At 42.9% G+C, this 18039-nt stretch overlaps 1 protein-coding gene across 7 annotated transcripts in view; it reads right to left on the reverse strand.

Annotated features, from left to right (window-relative positions):
* relch (RAB11 binding and LisH domain, coiled-coil and HEAT repeat containing) overlaps positions 1-18039 on the reverse strand; it is a 100033-nt gene that overhangs the window by 13075 nt on the left and 68919 nt on the right. For all 7 annotated transcript variants that reach the window (XM_084048354.1, XM_084048351.1, XM_084048353.1 and 4 more), the window contains one exon: positions 1693-1781. In XM_084048354.1, the coding sequence (XP_083904480.1) occupies positions 1693-1781 (89 nt within the window). Of the gene's footprint in view, positions 1-1692; positions 1782-18039 lie in introns of those variants that run through there.

The raw sequence follows: 18039 nt of genomic DNA on the forward strand, positions 1-18039 counted from the left end.
TTTAAATAATTGTAGGAAACATAAAATAAGGATATGTACCGCCCGACCCTTAAAAATAGGCCTGTGACCCAAAAAATTGGTCCCGACTCGTTGTTTGGGAAACGCTGCTGTAGGCCATAATTACCCTCTTAGTTAAAACTGGTTTTGCAAGGTTCTTCTCTTCTTATCTTTCTTGTTATCAAGAAAGCAGGATTTGTACGTTTTGTGAAGGTTTGGCTGCTAGGTAAAAGGCTAACATGTACTCAGTGGAGGTCCTGGTATTAAAACATTGTCCAACATGAGGTGTCAGTCAGTATCACTGGACACACAGAACATCAGCTGACGTTTAGTAGTCAAGGCGGAAAAAAAGACCCACGTGAACATGGATGGCATGAAATTCAGACACAAATAGACACAGGACAGAAGCGCGCGTGTGTGTGTGTGTGTGTGTGTGTGTGTGTGTGTGACAGAGAGAGAGAGTCTGTCTGTGAGTGATTATGTGTGTGAGTGTGACTGTCTGTCTGCTGTATTGTTAATGTAATGAGATGAGGTCACGTACTGTATGAGATACTGACATACAGTACATGTTTGACACATGGGGGGAGGGGGAGGGGGGGTTATGTGTTATCGCGCGCGCAGCGACGATTTGTTTCTCAAATCTCAATTCGGGAATGCATCTACTTAATGTCTTCTAAATCCTAACAATGTTTTTTAAAAAAACGTATGTTGCTACAGTATATATATATCAGTGGTGCTCAAGCTTTTTCATGTCAAGGACCCCCAAAATGATATGTATTTGGCCATGGACCCCCATGTAAAAGATATTTTGTTCCAGGGACCCCCCCAGAAGCAAAGATTTGAGTTACAAATGTTCGCTTTACAAAGTATATATATACAAAGATTTGCACACATTTTTCTAAAAATAGCAGATCTACAAGCTCATAGCGCGGCACTCTGTGCCGCGCTATGAGCTTGTATATCTGCTATTTTTGAATAGCCCAAAGACATCTAAAATGACACACAGATGCGTTCCAGGCCTTAATGGCTTAAGACTGACTGTCAACACTTTGAGTTTTGCAAGTGATCAGATGGGGGATGTGTGTGTACTCAGACATCGTTTTCAGACACCTACAACTATTGGTTGCTGTGGCAGCAAACATAATGACATGCAAGTAGGCGTGAGTAATGTGCTTTACGTGTTACAACAGGTAGAGCAGATCTACAAGCTTGGCTGTATATTCAGCGACCGACACCCATCACCCGTCAACCAAAGTCTAAATAACCCACAACGCCTACGAATGTGGTTCAAATCTGATGAGCAAAAAATCAGTTTCCAACTTTCCATGTGTATCTGATTTGGGCTGCCAGCGTGAACATAGCCTAATAGTGTGTGTGTGTGTGTGTGTGTGTGTGTGTGAGAGAGTGAGTGAGTGAGTGAGAGAGAGGGGCGTGTGTGTGTGTGTGTGTGTGTGTGTGTGTGTGTGTGTGTGTGTGTGTGTGTGTGTGTGAGTGAGTGAGTGAGTGAGTGAATGAGTGAGTGAATGAGTGAGTGTGTGTGAGTGTGAGTGAGAGGCGTGTATGTGTGTGTGTGTGTGTGTGTGTGTGTGTGTGTGTGTGTGTGTGTGTGTGTGTGTGTGTGTGTGTGTGTGTGTGTGTGTGTGTGTGTGTGTGTGTGTGTGTGTGGGTGTGTGTGGGTGTGTCATGTGTATATACCTCGTGTTCAGGGGAGAGCTGTTCCATGTCTGTTCTTAGACACCTCAGACCAGGCAGGAAGTGGTTGACCATCAACTCTTCAGAAATGACTGCACACAGGAAGTCAAGGAATCAAACAGCCCCAAAAAACAACCCTTGAGCTAAAAGTGACTTTTTTTTTGTTTTGGGTGGAGAGTAAAATGGTAAATGGTGCATTTATATAGCAGCCTTTATCCAAAGTGCTTTACTTTGTTACATTACATTCACCCATTCACCCATTCACACACCAAGGCACCAACATGCTCATCAGTTAGGCGTTCAGTGCCTTGCTCGAGGACACTTCCGCAAGTAACACAGTGGGAGCCCGGGATCGAACTGGGATCCTTTTCGTTTCCCACGCTGCCGCTCTACCTCCTGAGCCACATGAAAACCATACACATCCAAATTAAGACAGTTCTTCACCCATTCAATCCGGGAACGCATCATCGTGTCATTTTAGCTATAACCATTCTTTTTGTACTTTGGCTATTCAAAAATAGCAGATATACAAGCTCATAGCGCTACGAGCTTGTATATCTGACATTTTTGAAAAATCTTGAACATTTTTCACTCAAATCTTTGCTTCTGGGGGGGCGGGGGGTCCCTGGGACAACATATTGTGATGGGGGCCGGCGGCTAAAAACATACGTTTGAGGGTCCTTGACAAGAAAAAGTTTGTGCACCACTGATATAGCAATAGAAAATAAGACATCTTTCTCTGTTAGGATTTAGAAGACATTTGTAGAATCCCCAGAAGCAAAGATTTGCGTTCAAAATGTATGTGCGCTTTAAAACATATATATTTAAAGATTTGCACAAATTTTCCAGATTTTTCAAAAATAGCAGATCTACAAGCTCATAGCGCCGCACTATGAGCTTGTAGATCTGCTATTTTTGAATAGCCAAAGACACCTAAAATGACAGAGATGCGTTCCCGGATTGAATGGGTTAATATTAATTTCCTACAAGAACAATTGTACGCTTCCCGCGACTGACGAACCACGAAGACCAACTTCTTACTCGGCCAGTCCGTCCAGACCCATTGGAATGGTTGTGTGCCAGACAACGTTTACCAAACTGAATCAAAAGGCATAGCACACACAGAGAAACAAAACGCAACCGTTAGCTCAATCTCATTGTTAACTAAGATATTCGATAGAAATTCATATTGTTTTAACACCAGATTTAGTTACTACTGTACATCTGTGAATGTCCTGTGCAAACTGCTAGCCTATAGCCTCTTAGCCTAGTGGAGCTGCGGTTTTTATTGTGTCTTTTCTAGCACCTTAACTAACGTCCATAAGTATATTATGCACAATATACATCTGCTGCTATGCTCACACACCTTTAAACCTTATCTCAGGTACTTGTGTAAATATGTAGATAACTTGGTTGTTTCTTTTTCTTCTCTTGTTTGATCTCCTTTCCCCTTTGCCACCCCCCTTTTTCTTCTTCCCCTTTTTTTCTACGGAAATAACGTTACGATGGGAACTACGCACGAAAACAAATTTCACCCACTTTTTTTTTACTTCTGTAAACCCGTGATGTGACAATAAAGCCGAGTCTGATTCTGTCTGCAGCAGAGCTGTGCAGTGCAGAGAGAATGGGAGCGCTTGTTTTCGTAACAAGCCCCGCCCGAAGCCCGTCAGCTCAGTCACTCGCCGTCATAGTTGTAACGTACCTCGCCGTCCTACAGTACGTGTGTGGGCGCTGCTTAGAAGCCCCTGCACGCACTGGGCATGTAAGGAGAACACAAGCATCTGTGATGCTGATATAAAGCTGATCTAAGGAGTAGATTATAGTGTGTTTTATCACGGAAACCGGCCAATCAGAATCAAGGATTGGGACTATCCGTTTTCCGTTGAGTAAAAGTACAAAAGTATTGGCATCAAAATGTACTTAAAGTATCAAAAGTAAAAGTACTAAAATGGTTGAAAATGGCAGATCTACAAGCTCACAACGCGTCGCGATGCGACACGTTGTGAGCTTGTAGATCTGCTATTTTTAAAAAGCCTATGTATAAAATAGGGCTGAAGTGGTTAATGTATGTTTTATAATATCATAATTTATATCTGAAAAGTAACTAGTAACTAACGTTTTCAAATCATTGTAGTGGAGTAAAAGTACAATATTTGTCTCCGAGATGTAGTGGAGTAGAAGTAAAAGTATTCAAAATTTTAAATACTCAAGTAAAGTACAAAAAACTCAAAATTGTACTTAAGTACAGTACGTTTTAGAAAACAGCAGTGGCAAAGCAGTGGGCGGAATTAATTGCTATGACAACTACATTGGGAGCAAAATAGTTTTGCTGCCCTAAATTTAGGAGACAAAAAACAACCATGCCATTGGAATCCGCATATGGCGACAACAGGGTTGGCATAGGAAAAACATTCAACATCTGAAGGACGTTTAAAGTATAGAGGAGGGGGGGGGGGCACCCCTCATGTTGCCATGTGGCAGACTCAGCCCATCTGGCACAAAATGCTAGACTAGAACAAACCACGAAAGTCATAAACTATAAAAGTGTTTGAGAAAAAAAAAAAAGAAATACTACTGGGCCAGAGATTAGTGAGCACGTGTTTGGGCCACCTGTTGTAAGCAGTGGAGCCGTAGGGCAGCAGCGCTGGGGAACCATGGGTTTAATTTTAGAGTCGGCCTGTGAATGCAGAAAAATGTCCCCATGGCCCGTCACACTGATTAGAAGAGAAGAGCGTGTGTGTGTGTGTGTGTGTGTGTGTGTGTGTGTGTGTGTGTGTGTGTGTGTGTGTGTGCACTATGAAGAGGTATATGGTCTGAGGTCAGAGCGCGTAGCCTCCTCCTGGACACTGCTGCGCTGTCAAATCACAGCCTTGACAAAGAGCCACAGCATCTAAAACCTCAGACCCAGCTGTCTCTCTCTCTGTGTGTGTGTGTGTGTGTGTGTGTGTGTGTGTGTGTGTGTAAAAGAAACAGAACCCGAGAGAGAGAGAGAGAGAGAGAGAGAGAGAGAGAGAGAGAGAGAGAGAGAGAGAGAGAGAGAGAGAGAGAGAGAGAGAGAGAGAGAGAGAGAGAGAGAGAGAGAGAGAGAGAGAGAGAAGATCGCCCCGAGAGAGGTTCGGGCTACAACTCCACCCCACACCCCCGTTCTGGGAAAACACACTCTCTCTTTCAGCATGGGGGGGGGGGGGGGGGGGGGGGGGGGAGAGAGCAAAGGAGCGAGAGAGAGATATCGAGAGAGAGAGCGAGAGAGAGAGAGAGAGGTGTACATTGAAGACTTAAGACCAGTGCTGGGAAGTCTGACCAAAGCTTTGCAAATGACTGTTCACTGTATTTCCATGTCTCCCCCCTCGCTCTCTCTCTCTCTCTCTCTCTCCTGTCTCACTCTCTGCCTCTCTCTCTCTCTCTCTCTCTCTGTTTCTCATCCTTTCCTTTGCTTAACCAACCCTGTAATTACCCTCTAGCCCCAAAAATGGAGGCAGCTTATTTTCCTTTTCTGCTGCTGCCAACAGCACAGCCAAACACTGCCAACATATACACGCGTATGCAAACACACACACACACACACACACACACACACACACACACACACACACACACACACACACACACACACACACACACACACACACACACACACACACAGCAAAGCTCCGTTGATGTGTGTCACACACATTGTCACACAAATGTACAGTTTTGTACACACACACACACACACACACACACACACACACACACACACACACACACACACACACACAGATTTGACCTTTTGACAGATGTGACCAGTATAACCAGGGTTTGACCTGAAGCCTGTTATTGTAACATCCTCCCCTCTGACTCACTGCTAGAGCAACTCTGAACAGCCCAGGCTAAAGCCACACACACACACACACACACACACACACACACACACACACACACACACACTTACAGTACATGTAGGACTGAGGTGGATTCTTCACATAATGTAACGCTCGCCACAATCCAGAGCTAGCAAGCTATCCCACACCTTATCACATTGTTTCAATACCACATTATGCAGGGTTTTCTAACCTGGGGCCGGTCACAGCGTGAGACCTTGTCTGTTTGGAGGCAGTCCAATATTTTAAACATGTTGCATACAATCTTAACTTGCTTTCCTCCACTTTAACCCATTTAGACCTGAGGCCCATTCTAAAAACGCCTTCTAAATCCTGACCTGAAGTTTTCTGAAAAACTTCAAATTATGTATTCAGAAATTACAACAAATGTATGTTGCTATATACTGTACATAGCATGGGGTTCCCTTCCTGAAAGGTGTAGTAACAAATAGGGGTTCCCGGCCAAAATGGGTTAAACCTGGCATCCCGAATCACGTCAATATAATTCTCAAAAATAGTCAAAAAATTAAAACAAATAAAAAAAAGTTTAAAAATGGCAAAAATAGCCAATCAACAAGCTCATACGTGTCGACTCGTGACACATTGTGAGCTTGTAGATTGCCTATTTTCGCTATTTGTTGTATGAGAAGGTAAATAGTGCGTGTGTGTGTGTGTGTGCGTGCACGCACGTCGTGTATGGAGGGTGTATGGGGCTCCAAGGAAGACAAAAAAAAGGTGTTGGGGACCATCGACATTCTGTGTATCCGGCTTCACAAAGGCCTTAAAGTCCTGTCGTTTAAAAAATGTAGCTTGACCGACGTAGTTCTCCATTCACTGCTGAGGCTCAGCTTCAAACATGTCCAGGTCTTATATTTGGCTATATTTGGTGTACGACCTGGAAGGAACTTGTCAAACATGAACGTTCTAAATGAGCCTGACTTTATTTCCTGTGTCAACAGCGGACAGGAAATAAACCTGGGTCCAAAAGCTCATACCTGCCGTACGCACGCAGTTCCACTGAAAAGGCCTATACAGTACATCAAGTTGTTGTTTATTTATTTTTTCATCATTTTTAGCGGCGCTAGCCGCTCTATACCTTTAGGTATAGAGCGGATATTAGCCCTCTATACCTGGCTTTTGCGTCAACGTTCTGATTGGTCAGGCTCGCCAAGGTTCTGATTGGTCAGGTCCGTCAACGTTCTGATTGGTCAGGTCCGTCAACGTTCTGATTGGTCAGGCTCGCCAAGGTTCTGATTGGTCAGGTCCGTCAACGTTCTGATTGGTCAGGTCCGTCAACGTCCTCAATTTAACAATTTAACGCTCTATACCTTTAGGTATAATAGTGCTTCCAATGGCACTATTTAGTGCCACTGGAAGCCTTGAAATAAATTTACAGAGATTTAATATTGTTTCTCTAGTAGAAACACATATCTATGACAAAATATATCAAAGGCGCTGCTACCTTCACACAGGTGTGATTTTTTTTCATGGGTTTGACTTTGAACATGGGAAACCTGCTGTTGACGGCAGATTTGGTTAACCCATTGAGACCTGAAGCCGATTCTACATGTCTCCTAAATCCCAACAGTTTTCTGAAAAACGTATGTTTCTATATCAGTGGTGCTCTAGACTGAAAGAACGAGCCCTATCGATGGTCTTGAAGGGCGGATCAAACCCAGCCGCCCGGATTCGTGCGGCGCTTCCTATTGCTTCACCAATCTATGTCCCCGCATATATAGCAGATGTACAAGCTCGTAGCGCGGCACTCGGTGCCGCGCTATGAGCTTGTAGATCTGCTATTTTTGAATAGCCCAAAGTGTAAAATAATGCTTTTCAGCTCAAATCTAAAAATGACTCAGTTCCACGTCTTAATGGGTTAAGAGGCAGCCGTGCAGCAACTAGTCCGTTAGACGCGCTGTGATTGGCCAGTAGTCGCTTTGAGTGGCAGCTCGCCCTCTATGGCGGCCGCCAGATCGATACAGGTCGCTCCAATGAGCTGCAGAGGCCAATGAGGTATCTAGGTTTCTATATCTATGCCTGGGACAGCCAGGGCCTCTGCCCACGCGGGATTCACTAACCATTCAGCTATGGACGCCTATTGGCAACGACTAGAAAATTAGGGAGGGAAAATGTTTTTAATTAAGTTGAAGCAGTGTTTTTTTTCCCTGAACTGCATGTATTGGAATCTATGAAAAACATTGGACTGCATGGAATCTGTGAGTGTGCGGCCATTTCTCTCTATAAAAGGTAGTTTGACCATAACGCTGAGAGACTGAATAAACTGTAGACCAGACAGATGGAAGGCAAAGAGAGAGGAGACACAGAGAAAGAGAATAAAGAGAGAGAGACAGAGACAGACAGGGAATGCAAAATACACGTGTATCTGTAACTGTTAATGTGTACATAGAGTACCGTAGCTATTATCGTTGGTATAAATCAGGGGTTGCCAAACCTTTCAGCTCAAGAGATGAATATGGTGTCTTCCCGGGACTCAAACATGATGAATTCATCACTTAAGCCTAGGGGTGTGCCGATACACTAATTTCACCAAACGATACGATACGATATTTGGCTCACAACTTCGATACGATACACACTTTTTTAAATTATGAAAATATATGGGGGAGAAAAAAGCAAATGCAAACAAATAATTCTGTTTTTGCATTATTCAGACATGCAAACTTGTAGCTTTTCAGCTACAACAGCCGTTTTGAATCCAAATAGGGCAATAGTGCGACACCTGACCCGAAAAAAACAACATGTTGTCACCCTTTTCACCTCGGGGCTGTTTGCATGCCTGATTATAATGATTGTAAAAAATACATTTTAAAAAAAAACTTTTTTTTTTCAAAACGATATTTTTTCCCCCCAAAACGATACATATCGTCACGAAAACGTATCGCGATATATCGCGGCACGATATATCGGCACACCCCTACTTAAGCCCCATTTCAATAGTGAAGATAGCATATCTACAAACTCGCAAAACACGTCACGATGCGACGCGCTGTGATCTTAACTCATTCTGTGCCACATGACGTCAAAGACATCACGTGGCCTGATGCCCCGTGCGCCACATGACGTCAAAGACGTCATGAAAAAAAGGCTGTATCTCGGCTCCTGAGCACTTTCTTTTTACAATGAATTTTGACTGTGGCACTCCATAAATAAGCTTGGCATTGAATGAGTTAATGTATGGAAATTCGTATTTTTGTCTCCGCCAGGAGACTATTGTTTTTGTTCTCGTCCTTCCGTGTGTCCACCAAGCTAACATTGGTCAAGCTTCACGTGACACGTGACAATATGTTGAAAGGGTGTGCTTTGATTGGCTAGCGAGACGCATGATGAAATAGAGACCTATAAATAGGTGTGTCACTTCCAAAGACTATTTATGTCTTTGGAAGTGAGGTAAGACACACCTATCCATCAGTCAAGCTAACATTGGTCAAGTGACACGTGACAATATGTAATATTGACAGGATTAATGGAGAGTATCTTTTCCTCTCCGTCCGTCTCTGTATATGTCCGTCTGAGAACACCCAACATTGGTCAAGCTGCATGTGACTTGTGACCTCACAATATGTTATATAAATAGGTAAGACAGGATCAATCAGGAACAGTACTTTCCAGTACAAATTACCCGACCGTGCGTGTGTGTCCGTCTGAGAACACCTAATATTGGTCAAGTTTCACGTGACATTACAATATGTAATATAAATATCTTAGACAGGATCAATCAGGAACAGTACTTTCCAGTACAAAGTGAGATCACAGCTGAGATCACACAATGCAACTAACTCCCAGTACGCGAACTGAAGAAGCAGCAAATCATCGTCTGAAGCTTGGTGAAGAAGCAAAGGCGCAACGTCGACAGCAGAAGGCCCAAGCTAAGAAACAGAAAAGAACACTTGAATCCCTAAATGACAAAAAACGAAGACGAACCACAAACGCTGACAACATGACACAGCAAAGATTGCTACAATCTCTGGGCCAGAGCTATAAACAGATCACGGTAACGTTCCAATCCAACCCAATCACACAAAAGGCATCCTTGCTTCAGACATGGTATGAAACCAAAAATAAAGTCCTGGACATAGAGAATTTAACTCAAGCTTCGTCTAATGTAATTTTCAACTGGCGAACGTTGAAGGAAATGAAAACTCCACAAGAAGGGAATATAAAATGGAGTAATTATTATAGAGTGGTCGGTAAAGTTCGCGACATTCAACCGAATGGCTGTTTTTATAAATCGTGTCCGAATTGTAAAACAAAAGTTACCGAAAGGCTGGACGATTTTTACTGTAAAAAGTGCAAAGAGGTTGGAAACTATACTCACAGATTTGTATTGAAGGTCCTAAAATAAGATTCTACAGACGTACAGTGGGTAACATGATTCGATGACACAGCTGAAATCCTATTGGGTTACAACGCGGATTCTATAGCAGAAATAGAAAGCAGAAATCTGTCTTCGTTCAAAGACATATTTCGAAACCTGACGTCTACAAAACACATTTTTTTAAATAAAGTCGGACTACACTCGTACAATGGTGAAACGACACTACAGACTACTGTAATGAAAATATTACCAGAAGGCCATTCGAAAGATGAGTCATAGTATAGATTTTTGTAATACGGTAATACATTTCTGACAATTAATATTTTTGTCTGTTCTTTTTTTTTAAGGAATACATAAATAACCTTCTATGTATACATGTATTTTTTTTGTGTCTTTTTTTCATCTTATTTTTTTTCAACAGTGCATGTATTTTTAGAATACATTTTTAAAAACGTTTTGTTTAACTAAAAGATATATCTTTTACCCTACCAGATCTAAATGCGTAGTAATAATGACTGTTCGATGGTTGATTTGATTGTGGTTTCTTACGACCTCTGTATCTCATTACTTATTGCTATAATAATATAATTGCTATGATATAGTAACATGTTCTATCTTTGGTAAGAATTAGAACATTTCTAGAAAACTATGGTTAAAGATAGGGTAAGTGATTTCCTTTGGTTAAAATAGCACAGGTCCGCTGGCCTGTGCTCCGAGGAGCACATTTTCTAGTTTAAATATTGTTTTTACTATATTGTTTAGACCAGTTGTTCTCAACCTTTTCTGGATCAGGGCCCACTTGAACATCCCCAAAGCGTTCATCTGAGCGGCCCACTCCACCGACACATGCCTACAGTATTTGACCGACTACAGCAAACGCGAGTCGGGCAAACTCTGCGGCATGGTCATGCTGGACCTCCAAAAGGCGTTCGACACTGTAAAACATTCAATTCTACTGAATAAGCTGAAGGCGATTGATTTTTTGATGGTACATCATTAAACTGGATGAAATTCTAACTTGAGGGAAGAAAACAAGTGGTTAATATCAATGGACCCATGTAATCTCCCCCATTTAGCTGCAAGGTTCCCCAAGGAAGCACACTAGGCCTGTTGCTGTTCCTTCTATACATTAATGACATGAATGCTGTAACTGCAAAGTGTTCCTGTTCGCTGATGACTCAGCTCTCCTCATCTCAGGAGAGCTCAAGGACTCAAGGACAACATACAGGTTGAGGAAGCTCTCAGCTCTGAATTCAACACAATCCGTACTTGGCTTACCGACAACAAACTGTCACTACACCTTGGTAAAACAGAATCCATTCTTTTTAGGACCAAACCTAACAGAGTTGGTGTGGAAGTGTCCTTGAGCAAGACGCTGAACCCCTAATTGCTCCTGATGAGCAGGTTGGTGCCTTGCATCGTTTCCTCATCCATCGGTGTGTGAATGGGTGAATGTAATGCACAATCTATGTAAAGCCTATATAAATGCACCATTTACCAAACATTCCTTCAGTAACACATTATTTCAAGGTCAGTTGATGACACAGTAATCTCTAGCAGAGAAGAGCTGTATACTTGACAGATACCTGACAGGTGAAAAAAAGATGCAACGCAGGTGATCAAAAAAAGTAAATCAAATGACGATTAGATTTTTGGGCAGAGTGTCCTTTTTTGTCAACAAAAGTGCTCTCAAGACTCTTTCAATGCCACTGTGACTATGCTTGCACCTCCTGATTCCCCAACATCTCAATGTCACTAAAGACTAAGCTTCAAACCTCCCGAAACAAACTGATTTGACTCCTCTTCAGCCTGACTACTCTCCAGGCTGGGGCCCATGACCCAAACAAAGTGATTTGACTCTCTTCAGCCTGGGGCCCATGACCCATGACTACTCTTCAGCCTGGGGCCCACGACTACTCTTCAGCCTGGGGCCCATGACCCATGACAACTCTTCAGCCTGGGGCCCATGACCCAACTTTTTCCCAAACATATGTGCGCGCACTATTGGAGTGCCAACACATTTCTTTTTTACGGGGCCAGGCTTCCAGCATGGACCCGTATTGTTATTCTGATTATTCCGTTTCTTCTTCTGCCACTTTTGGCAGTTCTGGCTGAACCGTGCAGTCGCTTTTTATGAAACTCGGCCATATGATAGATGGTCATGAAAAACGATCAAGAAATAATTCTCACAATCTTTCGTCAAAAGGTGGCGCTATAGCACTCAATTGAAAAATGCCAACTTTGAACAGGTACAACTCATGCCCTGTTTCACCTACAGCCATGAAACTTCGATGCACACATGCGTCTCCTCATGCTGAACAACTTTCACACTCTGACTTTTGACCACTGACCTTTAGATCTCCCACCATTTTGAATTATATGAAAAACAGTTAAAACCTATCTCCTCCTGGGATTTTTGAGCAATCTGCACGAAACTTTTTACACATGAACTTTGGACCTATGACAAAAAACGTTTGCAAAATATTTTCCATAAGTGAAAAAATGAAGCTTTAATGAGCCAATGAATATTGCAGTTTTATGACAATTATTCATCTGCCCCTAACACATACATGCAGACTTACCATTCTTTGAAACTTTGCAGAAATGTAAAGGGCCATTCCAAATATCACTGAAACCAATCTTACTCCAATTGGTCAAACGGGGGCGCTATAGCAATTTTTTGAAAATGCAAACTTTAAACAGGCAAAAGTCATGCCTCGTTTGGCCGACAGCCATTAGACCTGCTTACACATGTGCCTTGACTAATGAGGAACACATCTATCACGTTGACCAGTAAGCACCGCCCTTAGATTGTCCGCAATCTTGAGCAGTTTCAAAAACACTTAAACCCAGGGTTTTTCAGCTATTTGCGTGAAACGGTATCATCTGTGTGATCTCCTTTCACAGGTTCTTGTCTGTTGGTGGCTTCTCGCTTAAATGTTTAAAGGGACATTTCACCCCTGGAAGAAAATGACCCAATGGTAATGAAGTTTAGGACTCAATTATTATTATTTTTGTGTATGATCTGTGTTTTGAGATATCTAGTAATCTTCTACCTTCTCGTGACGTTATTTACGTCACGAAATGTTATGTCATTCCTTTTCCGCACTACATGTTGTCTCGACGCGTCTCACACAGACCAGCTCCAAAGACCGCCCCAATGGGGTGTCCCCACACAGTCACTCCCATTAGCTGCGCCCCCCGTTGCAGAGTGAGACTTTACTTTACCTGAGTTATCTTCTGATAGTTGTACTTGAATGTTGACATGAAATAATAATCCTGTGTAGTGTTTCATAAGCTCAAGCGTGAAAAAAAAAAGACAGCGTGGAGAGGCAGCTGGTAAACAAACCGTCGCGAAAGGCTAGGATAAAAATACCAAGGATTCGACAGTGATGTCACTACTATGCGACACGGAAGTAGTACTGCATGAAGATAGCAAGGATTTGACAGTGATATGACATCACTAACGAATCCTTGGACATATATGTAACTAGATGAACATGTGCTAGGTTGACGTTCTTCAGTCAGTGTTGCCAGATATTGTGAGAGAAATAAGCAACCAGGTCTAAGAAAACAAACCCAAAAGAGGATAACTAGGCCAACTTTACCTAGACATGTACATGGGATATTATATATTTGAAAATTGCCGATCTACAAGCTCACAACGCTTCGCTGCCCATTGTGAGCTTGTAGATCTGCTATTTACAAAAACATCTTGAGGGGGAAAAAGTGCAAAATGTGGAATATTTTTGACAAATATCTGTTAGGGGCTCCCTGGCACAAATTATAATTTCAGATGGGGGACTGTGGAAAAATACATGAACATGTTTGAGAACCACTGGTTTAAACAACAATCAAAACATTTGGAAACAAGCCCAAATATCAACTACATTTTAGAAAGAAGCCGCTTATAATAAGCAGACATGGCAACACTACCATGCTGTTTCAACGTCGTTGTTGGAGATCACACCCACACAGAATCTCCCCTGCCACAAGGAGGGGCAGTAAACCAAAAGCATTATGGTCATTGTAGTAATAAGCAGTCCAGTCAAAACCTAGTCAAACACACAGATTTCATTATTTTTATGGCCATAGGGTGCAAATTTTAAATTGTGCTACTGTTATCTACTACAAATACTATTACCATTGAGTGATTGCAGTTTCTTCCAGGGGTGAAATGCTCCTTTAAATGTGTGCCCCACAACCTGAAGGTCACCAGTTCAAGCCTCACTTGGTGCAGACTTCATCTAAGTTGCATTTCACACAACATGACTATCAATGAATACATCTGCAATTGTTAAAGATAACATGAAATACTTAATTGAGTGTTTTTTACATACAGCTGATCTACAATCTCACAACTTTTCAGATAGCAATGAGAGTACTATGTTTTTTCAATGTATAACATACTTCATTGTGAAAATAGCCGATGTACAATCTGACAACTTTTAATGGTTTGTGAGCTTGTAGATCGGCTACTTTCACTAGTTTTGCTTCTGAGGAGATGTAAAATTTCTTCATTGGTAAATGGTTTGTGAACGAGTGATCTTAGTGTTAGTGAAACAGGGGCTTGGGTCATGACAGAAGGCAAGCGTTTGTCATCCTCAACAGACAACATCAGCCTGGACAAAGCTATAGCACTATAGGTAGTGTTGCAGCTACCTAAGAGTGCCTCACGACTGCAAGGTTGCCGGTTCAAGCCTCACTTGATGCAGACTCATTTAAGTTGAATTGCAAAAAACGTGACTCAATTTATTCCGTTTCCATGGCTCTCTCTCTCTCTCTTCAATCTATTCCGTTTCCATGTCTTTCTCTTCAATCTATTCCGTTTCCATGTCTCTCTCTCTGTCTCTTCGATCTATTCCGTTTCTATCTTCAATCTATTCCGTTTCTTTCTCTCTCTCTCTCTCTCTCTCTCTCTCAGGGGCGGCCATAGCTGAGTGGTTAGTGAGCCCGCCTAGGGAGCCAGAGCCTCTGGTTGCCCCAGGTACGATTCCAGGCCAGGTCAGCAAATGTGTCGATGAAATTTGTCCCTGAGCAAGACTCTTAACCCCTAATTGCTCACAGGCCCTCATTGGAAACAAGACCGCAAGGACTTTCATGAACTGACCTGTTAAAGGAATTATCATTTCTCTTTCTCTCTCCTGGCCCCGTATTATCGCTGCTTGCAGCTATATTTTATGTTTATTTTTTCGTTTTGTTATTTCCTCCTTTGTGTCATATTGTCCATGTGCTGGTGTAAGGCTCTCTAAGTGTTTGGCTCTAAAAGCCGCTGGTAGAAGCTCTTCAGAGCGTTGAGCTCAGGACTTTGAGACGCTTCAAATTCATGCCAGTCCACTTCCTCACAAACAGTCCGGTTCCGGGTGTTGCCTGTCTACATCTCTGTGTACCTTTCTGTGTGTCTTTCTCTTCGTCCATATGCCTAAATATGGATGATTGATGTCATAGTTCTGACATAGTTCTGTCAAACAAATCTTAAACTAATAAATATCAAATGATAGCATTAGCTATCCTACAATATGACGTAATCATGCAATGACATCACAACATCATCATCCCAACCGTGTAATTGTTCTTTAAAATGAATTGTCAGAAACACTAAACATCGTTTAGCGACTTGTAACAAGGAAGCTGACCTGACTCCACCCTAACAAGTTAATCTGTTAATTAGTTGTCAACACTAATTGACGGTGGAGCTGCTGTTTGAAATGTTTCACTGGACGATAAATGTGAAAGGAGAACATAAGAAGAACCAGGCTGCTGTGGTGGTCGGACACAACATGTACTGCTTTGGAGACCTGAAGAAAAGAGATCACATGAATGTGCACATCTTCAACACAGTGTCTTTATGCTGGAGGAAGTTGACCCCAGTGACACCTGTCAGAGGAGAACGCCACCTTGCGGTTCCCTCCAGGCGTGAGGGCCACACAGCTGTGCTGATAGGTGATACTGTCTACATATGGGGAGGGGTTCCTTACTGCAATGTGCTTTATGCATTTGATGTCGACACCCACAGATGGTTCAAACCACAGGTTTCTGGGACTGTTCCAGAGGGGAGGAGCTACCACTCAGCCTCTGTCTTGCGGAAGGTCATGTATATTCATGGAGGATACAACGGGACTAGAATCACTAAAGACATCTACAAGTTGGACACCAGCACAATGGTCTGGTCTTTAATTAACACCAGAGGTACTCCACCTCCTGCTTCATCACATCACTCTGCCACCATCATCAGGACAAAGATGTTTGTATTTGGAGGCTGGAAGGGCCTGTGGGCTAAGTACTACTACAACCCCACCTTTAGAGTGTTTGACACAGAGACCAACTGCTGGCTGAACACACCTTCTGCACAGGTTCTTCCAGAAGGACGCCTGAATCATTCAGCCTTTACCTACAATGGAGAGCTGTACATATTTGGTGAATGGAACGATGAGTACTTCAATGATCTGTGGAGATTCAGTCCAGAGACCTTCTCCTGGAAGAAGGTTGATCCCAAGGGGAAAGGCCCGTCTCAGACGACTAGGATGTGCTGTTGCATGGTGGCAGATCGTATGTTCTTCTTTGGAGGAGACAAGACCCCTGATGGCCTGTATGTCTTAAGGCAAGTACACACTGCAGGACCTTAAAGTTGTCGGGGGGTCATCTGATCGTTAAGCATAACACACTGCAGGAGTTTATTCCTTGAAATCGGCTGTCATAATATCGTTGTGGTCTTCACAGCACGATTGATCCCCGACAAGGGCTGACACACTGTAGGATAGTTCACTAGGATGCTATCTCCAGAGTCAGACCCAATACATACATTTTTGTTTATTCCAATTCATTTTAATGAATCTCTCTCTCTCTCTCTCTCTCTCTCTCTCTCTCTCTCTCTCTCTCTCTCTCTCTCTCTCTCTCTCTCTCTCTCTCTCTCTCTCTCTCTCTCTCTCTCTCTCTCTCTCTCTCTCTCTCTCTCTCTCTCTCTCTCTCTCTCTCTCTCTCTCTCTCTCTCTCTCTCTCTCTCTCTCTCTCTCTCTCTCTCTCTCTCTCTCTCTCTCTCTCTCTCTCTCTCTCTCTCTCTCTCGCACGGCAAGTGCGCTAATTCCGCTGTGACAGTTGCCATGTCCGCTTATTATAAGCGACTTTGGGATTATTTTTCTGTAAAGTTGCTTGAAAGTGTAGTTGCTTTTTTGGCCTTGTTTCCTAATGTTGTTTGAACCAGTTGTTCTCAAACATTTTCATGGCAAGGACCCCCAAATTAATATTTGTCCGCAGATGCGCAGACCTCCCCCTTCTGAAAATATGTTGTGCCATAGACCCCCATACAAGATCTGTGTGGATTTGGAAAATACTCCACAACCCCCCCCCCCCCCCCCCAATGTCTTCTTTAAAAATAGCCTATCTACAACGTGAGCTTGTAGATTGGCTATTTTCAAATATCCAATGTATTTGTAAATAGGTTTAAAGTGCTCAAGTGGCCTTTTCTTGGGCTTGTTTTCATAGACCTGGTTGCTTATTTCTCTCGCAACATCTGGCAACGCTGTTCAGACACAGCGTGTGTCACAGGCATGCTGCACTCACAGACACACACACACACACACACACACACACACACACACACACACACAGAGAGAGAGAGAGCTCTCGCTCTGTCTCTGTCTCTCTGTACAATTCCTCTAAAATAAACAGCCCACCAGGCTCGCTCACTTTCTCATTTAGTTTTATAATGTTAACTTAATACAGGACTGGAAGGTAATATTGTGGTAGGGACTGTTTGTTGTGGTCAGATCCAGCGACGCTCCCCTAGCCACGGTTGCTGTAATGTGCTCTCATTGGCTGCAGCGTGGATTTGCTCGCAGAATGGTGTCGGCTCCTTTCACACTGTATGATATTGTCTCTTGTCCTGTCCCAGACAGAGATGAATATCTAACAATTTAGATATCTGAAAAGCCGTCGCAGAGCGGAGAATCGCGGCCACATCGGGTCGCAGAGCCTTTCACACACACAGAGCATTTTCTCGCCGATCAAAGGCCGATCTGCGTCAGGTCGGGAGGTTTTGTCGGCGAGCGCCAAAAAATGTCGGCGACAGCAATATCGGACCTAATGTCTTGTAGTGTGTACCTGCCCTTAGACTTCAGTCCTAGTCTCAAGACGTTATGTAAGCTAGCAGTTAAT

The sequence above is a fragment of the Gymnoscopelus microlampas genome (genome assembly GCF_963454915.1).
Source record: "Gymnoscopelus microlampas genome assembly, chromosome: 22".
NCBI classification, from domain to species: Eukaryota; Metazoa; Chordata; class Actinopteri; order Myctophiformes; family Myctophidae; genus Gymnoscopelus; species Gymnoscopelus microlampas.